Source organism: Rhincodon typus, chromosome 4, assembly GCF_021869965.1.
Source record: "Rhincodon typus isolate 14 chromosome 4, sRhiTyp1.1, whole genome shotgun sequence".
NCBI classification, from domain to species: domain Eukaryota; kingdom Metazoa; phylum Chordata; class Chondrichthyes; order Orectolobiformes; family Rhincodontidae; genus Rhincodon; species Rhincodon typus.
Genome location: NC_063335.1, coordinates 10,935,126 through 10,948,722, shown reverse-complemented (window position 1 = coordinate 10,948,722; position 13,597 = coordinate 10,935,126). Strand labels below are relative to the sequence as shown.

Below are 13,597 nucleotides of genomic sequence, written 5' to 3'. Positions count from 1 at the left end.
ATTAACTCTGATTTTTTCTTCACAGATGCTGCCAGGCCTGCTGAGCTTTTCCAGCAACTTCTGTTTTTGTTCCTGATTTATAGCATCCACAGTTCTTTCAGTTTTTATACAGCACAGGAGATACTGTATTTTCTGAAGTGATATGTAGCCAAGTTGCAGCATTTTCCTGCAAATGGAACATATGCAGATATCATCTTCCTAGTTTGATAGGCCTGAAAGATCATAGCAACACATTTTACATACATACTTGCAAGCACTTTAAACATCACACAAATACTACAACACAGAGGGGCCCATTCAACCCAACCTGGAAGGTGTGGCTTGGCTACACAACCTTCAACATGGCACCCAAGGTCCATCAATGGTGGAGACTTGGTGAGTTAGCATGGAGGTTTTAAAAGAGAAGACTGAGTGGGAGCCTTGGATTGGTATGAGTTGGCATAAGACTGTAATGGGCCACGTGTGGGATCTTCAATTACCATGGATTGACACTAAGTTAGAATTCTGGCTGTATGGTATCATGGAATGAGTAGGGGTCATGAATTGGCACCAAATTAGCATGGAGATTAAAGGGGTTTTGGGGATGAGTGGGAAGTTATGGGTTGGCACTAAGTTGATGTTGGGCCATGGGGGCAATGAGGGGTGGATCGAGGGATTTAGGTTGTGATGTGGTGTAAGTGGGAAGCTAAGGGTTAAGGGTCTAACTGCTTTTGTTATAAATAGCAGGAAATTCCAGAGCACAAAGGTGAGACTTTAAATTGTCCCCCTCAGCATTTGACAGCCCCTGTAGTTACTTGAAAACTGTTTCCAGGGACAGCTAGCCCAATTCCAGTACTTGCTCCCATGCAATGAAAATCCTGTGCCTCAAAGCTATTTCTCTAGAGACGGTTTTGCCAAGCCAAGAAATTTCCCGCTTCTGCATACCCAACTCGGAAATGAAAACCTGATTCTAGTCTCAGGATGGCGAAACAAGCCTGAACTATGATAATATTTACATCACACCTACAAGCCATTCAACCCATGTCAGTGCCAGTGTTTACAACCCTCATAAGCCTCCTCCCACCTTACATTATTTCGTTCTATCAACATGCCTTTCTGTTCTTTCACTCTCATGCACTTAGCTAGCTTTCATTTAAATGTATGCATGCTCTTTGTTTCACATACTTAATGTGATGTTAAATATCACATTCTACCCACTCTCCTTGTAAAGAAGTTTCTCCTGAGCACCTTACTGAATATTAATGACCTAATTTATACTTATGACCCCCTAGGATTTGGACTCTCCACAAGTGGAAACATCTTCTTAAGATCTGTACTATCAAACTCCATCAGTCTTAAAGATCTCTATCAAGTCACCTCTCAGCCTTCTCTGTTCCACAGAAAAGATCCCCAAACTCCTCATGGTTTGCTAATAGTGACCACCTCTTCTTCGTCCTGGTGTCATATTTGCTGCAACAATGCTAGCGAACCACAGCCAATTAATTCAGTTTGAGATGATATAGCAATTACAATTTTAGTAATGGAAATGCTACAATTTTAGTAATGGAAATGTCATCAGTGATAAGCCATAGAAAAAATGGTTCAATGTGATCTGTCCAGCAGAATGAGAATAGCTGAGAAGTATTCATGGTGATTATGTAGACAATAGCAGAAAGATCAAGTTAAAGGGTTGATCATTGACATTTCATTCCTTTTAAAAATAAAATGAAATTATTTTAGTCATGTACATGCAACTTATTTGGCAATTGTTCATTAATTCCATCGCCTTCTACACAAATTTATTCCTGAAAGTTGTACACATTTAGCTTTCATTTCATGTTTAACGTTATACATAAAAATGCTTTAGCCTCTTTATTTCCATAACAGAATACATCAAGAAACCAATGACTTACGTACAAGTTCAACATAAGATACAATTATACTATTGGGAAATAACTTATTTTTACACACACTGGAAAGAACTTACCGCACATAACGTTATACAGTTCAATATTTTCAAATGGTGGAACCTTGGTTTTAAATTTGAAACTAGGTCCATAGCCTATGAAAACAGTCTAAAGAAGCAATGACACAAGACAAGCAAAATTAAAACATCAAATTATAGCACAACGATAACACATACAATGCATAAAAACACAAAATTCATTGTCAATATACAAGTAGGATGACAGCACACTGTCATGTTCCTCTAAAACATCACATTATGAGTTCCTTATTTCAGTCAAGCTATCACAGTCATTGGTAGATTTAACAAGTGCCTCAGCGTGAACTCGAAAAGATGAGGAGTTAGGTCCACTTGAATTGCTATTGTATTAAAAATAAGGTAATATAAGCAAAGGGCTGGGAACAGGCTGCCTAATTGGCTTCACACCCATAGAATGGAGAAATCTGAGTAGAAATTATGAAATATAATATAAAAAATCACCACTGTAAGCACAGTACAGGGAAATTATTGGTTGAATTTTAGTGCTTGGAGTTAGACCTTTCTCAATAACACTGTTCAAATTACTTTTTGGGTTGGAGTTATGGCAGTGGTAAAAGTAGAAATCAGGGACTTTGCAACAGATGAAGGAAGCCCATGAGTTTCAGTCTTAGATCATTATTCCCACTGGGATTATACAGTTCCTGCACATACTGAATAAAATGGCGTAACTCTCATGTGTGATTGTTAATAAGATGTTTTCCTAATATTAAAACCATCACTTCAGTTTTAGAGGAAGCTAAAGGAAATGATTTTGTTTTCAAGTATTAGACATCTTATTCTGATCAATTATTTGTGATAAAGCAGAATGATCTACAGTAGTAGAAAGGCAAATTGTTGGGATTTGTTTTGGTTTAAATTAGGTTTAAATATAAAACCTTCTTTGGGAGAGAATTATCAATTTCTCCCACTTTATAAATCCTGTTAAAAACAAATGGGAAAATCCACTACACAAAGCTAGTATGCTCATGTAGACGACAGACAACTTTATAGAATACAATGCAGTACAGGAACAGGCCCTTTGACTCACCAAGCCTGCACTGATTCCTAGTCCTTATTTAGACCCGCTACATATTGCCCATACGTGGTTTCTATCCCTCTATTTGCATCCTGTTCATGTGTCCATCAAGATATGCCTTAAACATTGCTAACATGCCTGCTTCCACTGCCTCCAATGGCAATGTGCTCCAGGCACCCACCACCCTCTGCATGAAAAATTTTTCACACACTTCTCCCTTAAACTTTCCCCTCTCACCTTGAACCTGTGCCCTCTTGTAGTTGACCTTTCCACCCTGCTATCAATGCCTCTCATAATTTTGAAGTCCACTATCAGGTCGTTCCTCAGCCTCCGTCTTTCCAGAGAAAACAATCTGAGTTTATCCAACCTCTCCTCCAAATGAGGCAACAATTGTTAAACCTTCTCTGCATCCTCTCCAAAGCATTTATGTCCTTCTGGCAGTGTGGTGACCAGAATTGCACACAATATTCCAAATGTGGCCTAAATAAAGTTTTTTACAGCTGTAACAAAGCTTGTCAACTTATATATTTGATACCCCGGCCAATTAAGGCAAGTGTGCCATATGCCTTCTTGACCACCTTATCCATCTGTGTTGCCAATTTCAGAGATCTGTGGACCTGCAAAGGCAGATCCCTCTGTATATCAGGGTTCTGCCATTTATTGTACAATTCGCACCTGAATTTGACCTTCCAAAATGCATCACCTTGCATTTGTCCGGATTAAAATCCGTCAGCCATTTCTCTGCCCAAATCTGAAATCTATCTATATCCTGCTGTATCCTTTGACAATCCTCCTCGCTACCTGCAACTCTGCCAATTTTGGTGTCATCCGCAAGCTTACTAATCAGACTATCTATATTTTCATCCCGATCATTTATATATATTACAAACAACAAAAGTCCCAGCACTGATCCCGCAGAACACCACTAGTTACTGATCTCTATTCCAAAAAGCACCATTCCACCGCTACTCTCTGTCTTCTACGACTAAGCCAGTTCTGTATCCATCTAGACATCACACCCCAAAACTCCTTGAGACTGTAATCTCTTGTATCAGCCTGCCATGAGGTACCTTATCAAATGCCTTACTAAAGTCCATGTAGACAACATCCACTGCCTTTCCCTCATCAATCATTCTTGTCACTTCTTCAAAGAACTCCATCAAATTGGTGAGACATGATCTTCCCCACAAAAACCCACGCTGTCTATCACTAACAAGTCCATTTGTTTCCAAATGCGAATAAATCCTGGCTCTCATTATCTTCTCCAAGCGCTTCCCCAATACTGACATCAGCCTCACCGGCCTGTAATTACTTGGATTATCTCTGTTTCCCTTCTTAAACAAATGAACAACACTGGCCATTCTCCAGTCCTTTGGAACCTCGCCTGAGACCATAGATGATGCAGATATCTATTAAGGCTCCAATTATTGCCGCCCACAGTATCCTGGGATAGATCCCATCTGGCCCTGGGGACTTGTCTACCTTAATGCATTTCAAGGACCCCAACATTTCCTCCTTCATTATGTTGACCCACCCGAGAGTTTTAACACACTTTTCCCTAACCTCAACACTCCTCATGTCCCTCTCTTTGTAAAGTACTCATTAAGGATTTCACCCGTTTCCTCTGGCTTCACATATAACCTCCCTCCTTCATCCTTGAGTGAGCCTCCTCTTTTCCCTGCTACCCTCTTGCTCCTAATATATATAAAATGCCTTGGAATTCTCCTTAACCATGCTGGCCAAGTACATTTCATAACCCCTTTAGCCCTCCCAACTCCCCGTTTAAGCTCCTTCCTACTTTCTCTATATTTTCAAGGACTTCATCTGTTCTTAGTTGCCTAGACCCTAGGTATGCTTCCTTTTTTTAAAAATTCATCTGATAATTTTCCCTGTCACCCAAGGTTCCCGAATCCTGTCATTCTCGTCCTTCATTTTCATAGGAACATTCCTGTCCTAATCAACAGGCCTTTGAAATGACTCCTACCTGTCAGATGTAGATTTATCCTCAAACATCTTCTCCCAATCCACATTCTCCAGTTCTTGCCGAATCCGATTAGAGTTGGCTTTCCTGCAGTTTAATACCTTTACCTGGGGTCCACTCTTGTCCTTATCCATAATGGCCACTATTGCCAAAATGTTCCCCCACTGAAACTTTGATCACCTGGCCGGGCTCATTTCCCAATACCAGGTCCACTATGGCCCCCTCTTTCATTGGACTATCCGCATACTCTTTCAAAAAACCCTCCTGGACACACCTACCAAACCGCTCCCTATCTAAACCCCTAGCACTAAGGGAGTCCCAGTCAATATGTTGAAAGTTAAAAATCACCCACCACATCAACCCTATCATTTTCCCATCTTTCCAAAATCTGAATACATATCTCTTCTTCTATCTCCCGCTAGCAGCTGGAGATAGTACAATCCCAGCATTGTGATTGTACCCTTCCTATTCCTGAGATCTACCCATAAAGCCTTGCTGCAAGGTCCCTCCAGGGTTTTCTCCCTCAACACAGCTGTGATGTGCTCCACAACTAATAATGCAATGCCCCCATCTCTTTTGCTTCCTCCTCTGTCTTGTCTAAAGCATCGATATCCCGGAACACCAAGCTGATAATCTTGACCTCTTCCAACCATGTCTCTGTGATAGCAACAACATCATAGTTGCATGCATTAATCCAGGGTCTAAATTCACCTGTCTTACCTGTTATACTTGTTGCATTGAAGCAAATACAATACTAGCCTCCAGTTCTCCTGAGGTCAGAAACTTCTCCCTGAATGCATTTCCTCTTAGCTGTATTTGCCTTAATCTAAAGCTCTTCCCCAGTCTCTATACTTACTGACCTACTGCTCCGGTTCCCACAATCCTGCCACACTAGTTTAAATCCTCCCAAGTGGCATTATCAAATCTATCTGCAAGATTATTGGTGCCCCTCCAGTTTAGGTGCAACCTGCCCCACTTGTACAGGTCCTACTTTCCCTGGAAGACATCCCAATGATCCATATATCTGAAGCCCTCAACCCTACACCAGCTCTTTAGCTATGTGTTCGACTGTACTATGTCTCTGTTCCTAGCCTCAGTAGCACGTGGCACAGGGAGTAATCCTGAGATTACTACCCCAGAGGTCCTGCTTTTTAGTTTACTACCTAACTCCCTGAATTGTCATTGTAGGACGTTGTCATTCTTCCTACCCATGTCTTTTGTGCCAATATGGACAATGACTTCTGTCTGTTTACCCTCCCATTTCAGGATGCCCCATACCCATTCCGAAACATCCATGACCCTGGCACCAGGGAGGCAACATACCATCCTGGAGTCTCTCTCACAGCCCAAGAAGAATCTATCTGTGCCCCTGACTATAAAATCTCCAATTCCTGTAGCTCTATTACACATTATCCTTCCCCTCTGTACAGCAGGAGCCATCCATGTTGTCACTGCTCCAACTGCTGCTGCTACTGCTATCACTTGATGGTCCACCCCTCCCATTGGCACCTAAACGGAATACTTGTTTGACATTTACCTTTATGAATAACTTTAAGTAAGCTTCTGTTTAAGGTGTGTTAAAGATGTATACATTAATTAAGGTTATGATCGCTGTACCTTAATTAGTTTGTACAGTTTTGGATTACTTATTACTTTGGTTAGATACTCGGCATACGGCTCTTATACCTATCATGTTATTCTATCCATTTGGTTTGACTCCAGCACCTCCTTATTTTTAATTTTTTGTAATTATCTCTCTACCTCATTTTATCGGATTATAAGTCATCCCTTCGCTTGTTGTTCAGCTGGTGATACTTTACTCACGCCATCTGATACTTTTGATCACTTGAAGAGGCTTCTTATTTGACACTCCATAACACTATTGGAATGATCTTTTGACCTCTCTGCCCTTGGTCTCTCTGCCTATAAATTCTCTGTCTGTGTGTGTCTCCCTCACTTCACCTGACAAAGGGGCTACACTCCAAAAGCTTGTGACTTCAAATAAACCTTTTGGACTATAACCTGGTGTCGTGTGACTTCTGACTTTGCCCTTCTTTTATATTACATCCTACTCCTAGGTAGGACGTTGCTACTGATTAAATTTGACATCAGTACATCTATCCAAGTACTGAAACCAGCGAGGCCAACCCAATATCCAATGGTCAATTAAGGGAGGTGATGGCCTAGTGGTATTATTGCTGAACAGTTAACCCAGAGACCCAGGTAATGTTCTGGGACAATGTTTCGAATCCCAACACAACAGATGATGGAATTTGATTCAACATCTGGAATTAAGAGTCTGCTGATGACCATGAATTAGTTGCCGACTGTTATAAAACCCCACCTGGTTCACTAATGTCCTTTAGGAGAGGAAACTGCAATCCATACCTGGGCTGGCCTACATGTGACTCCAGACCCACAAGCAATATGATTGACTCTTAACTGCCCTCTCAGCAAATAGGGTTAAGATTCCCTAGCCAACAATGACCCCATCCCATGAATGAATAAAAATAAAAAAAACTAAAGGTTTTATTTTTGAAGAACTAAAGGTAACATTTTATTTGTGTATTCAGAATAAAGATAGAAAATAAAACACAGAAGAGTAATATCATGTGATATTTGTCCTGAAGTTAGCATTGAAGGAGTAGTTGAAGAATAGAACATTTCAAACAAGTCAGTACAATTCCTACCTGCATACTATTGATTTTATTATCATAGCCATGGTCGCCTTGAAAACTGCATTTTCCTGCGAGCTTTCTGGTAACTTCCATTGGTTTCCTGAAAACAGAAAGGACAGTTAACACACGATTTCTTAAAGCATGAAGTAAAAGACATTAAACATATGGAGGTCAAATGGCCTGATGTAGTGTGTTCTGCTCAAGTACATTCCTTTATGAATGGTCCATTGTATTATTTAACATAATACAAATCAAAAGCAAATTTTTATCCATGTCTATTTCTTGACTACAAGACATTTTGCAGAATGGGGCTTATTTCTCAATGCAAACATCCACTCATCATCAGATTTGTATTCTTCTGCACTAATTTCATAAAACAACACAAATGTTATCTATATATATTGAATTATGTCCCAAGAAAGATAGAGAGGAACATCCCTCTGATATTCTTCAAAACTTTATGGCCCACATGCTAACTTGCACCAAGTCCCACTCAATCATCAGTCAGTTCACTGCCCTACATTGGTGCACAGTTAATTAATAGTTAGATTTTAAAACACCATCCCTATTTTAAAAGTATTCCCTGGCCTCACACCTCCTGACATGTATAATCTGCTCCAGCTCCAAAAGCCCGTGGGATGCCTTCGAGCCTCCAATTCTGGCCTCTTGAACAATATTCTCTCACAGCCAATCGGAGGGTCAATACGCAATGGACACATTGACCTACCGTTCCAGAAGTGCCTGTCTCACACAATCATTGGAGGTTCACACAGCAGCAGGAAGTATTAGAGGGAATGTAGCACTTGAACATCCCTGATTTCAACCACTTCATCACAGACCTATGCCTGTAGTGGACTGCCTGTCACACGTATCTGATCCCGCCCATAATTTAGGACAGTTCAGGAGTGGACAGGAAGGCTGCATTATTTTATATATTGCCCACCTCAAAATCCACTCGCAGGGAACTACAATATTCAACTCAAGAAAGTGTCAAAACTACTACACCATACATGTAGTCAGTTTTATTTCACAAGGTGAAATTATCTGCAACTCATGAAAAAGTTTATAGATGCCCAGCATAATTTAATCTAAAAGTACCAGTCAATGACAAATCATCAGGGTACAGGGCCTACACAGTTCACACATTTTATCTGAACAGAGAGTAATTTACAATATTCTTCCGGTTTTTACGAACTAATGTATAATGTAGGCTCTACAAAAGTGAAAATATTACTAATAACGGTATAAAAACAAGTGAAATTATACTGAAGGTTAATGTAGAATATTCATAATAGCGCTGTCATCGTTTACAGGGGAGTATATAGGAATTAAGAGACTGATATTCTAAACTCACACATTCCTAAATCTGTACACAGTGTAGCATAAGAATTATTAGTCAGATTTTTGATATGCATTTACAGTAAAGAATTAAAATTTTGCAAGATGTAGTAACTCCATGGTGCTCAAATAGGTACATTAAAACAGAAATAAGCAGGCTACGTTATATGTGTACAAAACAGAATGTGCTAGACAAAAAAAAAGTATGCCTGGCAGTATCTGTAGAGAAAAAAACAGGTGTGATATTTCAAGTCCAGTTACCCTTCTACAGAAGACTAGATTGGAAACATTGAAATAAAACAAAGTGCAGATGCTGGAGATCAGAAACAAAAACAGAAATTGCTGGTGAAACTCAACAGGTCTGGCAGCATCTGTGGGAAGAAAGCAGAGATTATATTTCAAGTCCAGTGACTCTTCATCAAACATTAGTTCTGTTTCTCTCTTTACAGACACCACAAGACCTGTTATGTTTCTCTATCAATTTTTGCTTCAGACATCCAGCATCCATAGTTGTGACTTAGTATTTAGGCTTCAAGTGCAATTTATTTAAGTACCTTGCTACCTGCCACTTCCTCTCTACCATTATATGGACATCTTCAATTCTTCTGTTGTTGGCATAATGTAAACGCTTTGGGAGGTTCATCTTCAAATAGGGCTTGAAATGCTGATCCGGTTTTTTACACTGAAAAACAATTGAAGTTGAGCAAAATCTATAGCACAAAGATAATAAAAAAACAACTCTTACAATTCTTTATCAGTAGGTTACAGTTGCTTCAGAGTATGAATTAATGATCATTCGTGAACAGCGAAAACTGCAAAAGCAAATTAGGTCATTAGACACAGCTACTGCACTCAAGGTAAAACAATATCAGGCACTGTATGGTGTAGTAGTTTTGACACTGGAACAACAACATATTATTACACATACATTTCTTACCCTATATATAAGTAGATCCCAAATTTTACAAAGTACATTTTCTTACTAGATTTAGTCCAAATTAAGAGGAGCAAATAAAGAAGTTTATATTCCAGTTGTAACTTTGACATGCACAATCAGTTTTCGAAAATTCACTGTGTTAATGGAGCAGTGTGTCAAAGTACCAACACACTGCACCATAACAGTGTGGCAAATGGCTTTCTATAAATCATTTCTTACACTGCTGATTCACCATAAGCAGACTCGAAACAGAAAGGAAGATGTGACGCAGAAAGAACCATACTTATGAAATTTTGTTCATCTTCCAGGTTGCAATCTTATCAGGCTCTGAACGGTGTGGGCTATGCCAAGGTGAGTGGCAGAATTGGGTGATATGTTTGGCGAGGTTCATGTCTCTGTTGAGATTATCTCATCACATCAGGTACACTTTCCTCTAGCAGCTTAACGACATTCTTGCCAGGCTGCTGTGAGCTCCCAATTGATGACCATTCTTGCTTGTTAAACACATTGCTCACAGTCCAACTTGTCACGGGTGGCCATCTTACCAAACTCGCCCTACAAACTAGCTGTTGGAAAAATTCAACATGGAAACCAGAATGGGCTCTACGCCACCTCAGACCAGGCTGACAAGGTCTGATATACTGCTGGTCCTCAGGCAGGAGGAAGTCCCACCTGTGCACCACCTTCCTGCCCACAAAGCTGGGCGCCAATTTCCCTCTGTCAGGGACCACGCCGGGCAACTCTGGACTGACAGCATTTGTGCAGGTACACAAATGGGCTTTGAAATATCCCACCAGCACCAGGGATGCTGGTCAATTCTGAGAGCTCTGGTGAGAACTCCAAGTGGTAAGATGGGGTGGAGACCAGATTTGATACTCACCGTAAGAGCTGGAATGTCAATTATTTGCAGTGAGTTTGGTAAGATACAGCGAGAAAATTCTCTGGGCCTTGTGGTCAGAATCACTATCAGACTCAACACAAATCATACTTAGCCAAAAAAACCATAAGTTTCAGCTTGAGGTGGTTTATACCAGACCAGCATTTAAAGAATTTTGTGGCCCGGTCTTAAAAGATCCCCTCTGTCATGAATATCATATGGTATAAGAAGGCCTACACATTAAGGGAAAAATATCCTCTAAAAAAATCATAATCTGCTAGTTTATACTCCTTAAAAGCTCAAATCATCTTAGTACAAAGGTTTTCCAAATGATGGTCCATTTGTATTTGTATTCTTCTGCACTAATTTCAGAATACAACACAAATTTTATCTATATATATTGAATTCTGTCCAAAGAAAGATACAGAGGAACATCTCTCTGATATTCTTCAAAACTTTACTGCTAACATGCTAACTTGCACCAAGTCCCATTCAATCATCCAGATACCTGTGGAAGCTCAGTCTTTAAGTATGTTTAGAGGTTGATGAATTTCTGACTAACGGTGGATGGAGGGAGGGTTATGGGAACAGTGTGGGTAAAGGGCACTGAAATGATTGATTAGCCCTGATTGTATTAAGTGGGGGAGCAGGCCTAATAGGCTGAATGGCCTACTCCTGATCCTATCGACTCAAGTAAACAGATAGCAGCTGATCATTTTTAAGACAAATAAGCAGAATATGCAAAGTGATCAAGCATTTTCACCCAAAAACAAAAAAAAGTGCTGGAAATCACAGCAGATCAGGCATCATCCATGGAGAAAAAGCAAGCTAATGTTTCAGGTCCAGATGACTCTTCATCAAAGCAGTGAAGCACCTTCTTCCCATTTGATACAAACTTCAGTCATTATAAGCATGCACTGTTCTTCTGCATGAGAAACAAATTGGACACACTGGGATAACAAGGTGTAGAGCTGGATGAACACAGCAGGCCAAGCAGCATCAGAGGAGCAGGAAGGCTGACGTTTCGGGCCTAGACCCTTCTTCAGAAAATGCTTTTGGTCCTCTTGAATTAATCTCATATCTTGGGTTCTGAGTACTGCATCCTGGTATCAGCCAATTCTCACACCTCTTGTGACCCTGGTTGGTGGGGGGAGCAGGTTCAAGTCTCTGAGGGGGGCGCTAGGAATGGCAGATTTGCTCCTGAGCACAGTGGCAACAGTTTAAGCTATTTTTGTTTAAAACAAAGGAACCTATCTTTTCAATAGTTTTGCAGCAGCAATCAGGCCTCTAAAAGATCTGTCTATTAGGCCATACCAACCATTACATAAGGTGAAGAGGATTGAAGTGGCTCTCAGCTGTGAGCATTCAGTCTGAGATCCAGCCATTGCTGCCTCAAAGCTGTGACCCCAAAATCTCATTTCACAATCCCACTGTGGCTTCGAAAGCACCATTCCCGGTAATGCCTCATGAAGCAGTCACTGGTCTACTTAAAACCATAGAAACATTACAGATCAAATCTATTTAGAATTTCATCTGAACTTGGATGATGGGTCCATGTTACTGAAGCATAAGCTGATCCTGGTGGTTAGCTAATAAATAGTGACAGAAAAATATAGGTGGCTTAAAAAAGGCAATTTCAATGCAACAATGAGTTTACCGATTTTAACTTAAACCAGTTATTATAACGAAAGAGAAAATCAGTTCCAATTATTAAAAAAATGCATTAGCAACTTCAGCTAAATCTATTTGGTATTCTTTAGTAAGCAGCAAATGGTAGAATTTATGGCTATGTTTGTTAGCACTAATGCATCACACTATGCACTGTTTTAAGTTGTGAATGTGCAGATTTCAGGAGAAGTTGGAGTTGAGTGGTGGGAAGGGGAGGAGAGGTTGGGATGGCTGAGGAAACAATATTGGGACTGGGTGGTGAGGGATGAAAGAGATCAGGAGTTGGGGGGAGGGGGAGGAGGGAAGGAGAGATTGGGACTAGGAGAGTTGGGGTAAGAGATGGGGAAAACCGGGAGAGAGCAAAAATGGAGATAAGGGAGGACAGCCAGAGGTTGGGGCGGAGGGAAGGAAGACAGAAGGAGAGAAGGCCTCCCAGCTCCTGGGCTCTCCTCGTCACATCCAACTCCAACCTCCCTGGTCCTGGCCCGGTTCCCAGGGGGCTCCCCCACATCCAGCATCGCTCCCTCCACTACTGAACCCAGTTCAAAATCACGCACCCTTCCCTGTGCATGTGCTGTAATGCACTTACATATGACATCACATAAAGTCTACATGATGACATCAGAGCTTGGAACCATGCGTTCCCCGGTCAGCACAAAGAGACAATTGCCCAGAGTTACTGATGTCAGCAAACACTGCCATTATTTAAAGTGCAACATGCTTCAGTTATACAAGGCATTGGTGAGATCACATCTGGAGTATTATGTACTGCACTGGTCACCGTACTTACAGAAGGATGTTAATGCATTGGAACGAGTTCAGAGAAGGTTTACTGGACTAATATCTGGAATGAGGAGGTTGCCTTATGAGGAAATCCTAGACACGCTAGGCCTGGGTCCTGTAGAGTTTAAAAGAGGTGACTTCATTGAAACGCCTAAAATCCTGAAGGGATGTGATTGGGCAGATACTGAAAGGATGCTTCCTCTGGTAGAAAAATCTAGAACTAGGGGTCACAGTTTAAAAATAAGGGGCACTCATTAAAAACAGAGATAAGGAAACAATTTTTCTCTCAGAGGGCTGAATGGCTTTGGAATTCCCTTCCTCAAAATGCAGTGAATC

The 13,597-nt window shown here is 40.7% G+C and overlaps 2 protein-coding genes across 4 annotated transcripts in view; one reads left to right on the top strand and one right to left on the bottom strand.

The window, feature by feature from the left end:
- The window catches only part of enpp2 (ectonucleotide pyrophosphatase/phosphodiesterase 2), a 105,398-nt gene that overhangs the window by 25,091 nt on the left and 66,710 nt on the right, over window positions 1-13,597 (bottom strand). For both annotated transcript variants that reach the window (XM_048595807.1, XM_048595806.1), the window contains exons 16-18: window positions 9,551-9,678; window positions 7,671-7,758; window positions 1,967-2,054 (exon numbers count right to left, since the gene is read on the bottom strand). In XM_048595807.1, coding sequence (XP_048451764.1) covers window positions 1,967-2,054; window positions 7,671-7,758; window positions 9,551-9,678 — 304 coding nt within the window. The remainder of the gene's footprint in view (window positions 1-1,966; window positions 2,055-7,670; window positions 7,759-9,550; window positions 9,679-13,597) is intronic.
- LOC109934864 (CCN family member 3-like) overlaps window positions 1-13,597 on the top strand; it is a 133,709-nt gene that overhangs the window by 54,675 nt on the left and 65,437 nt on the right. The window lies entirely within an intron of this gene.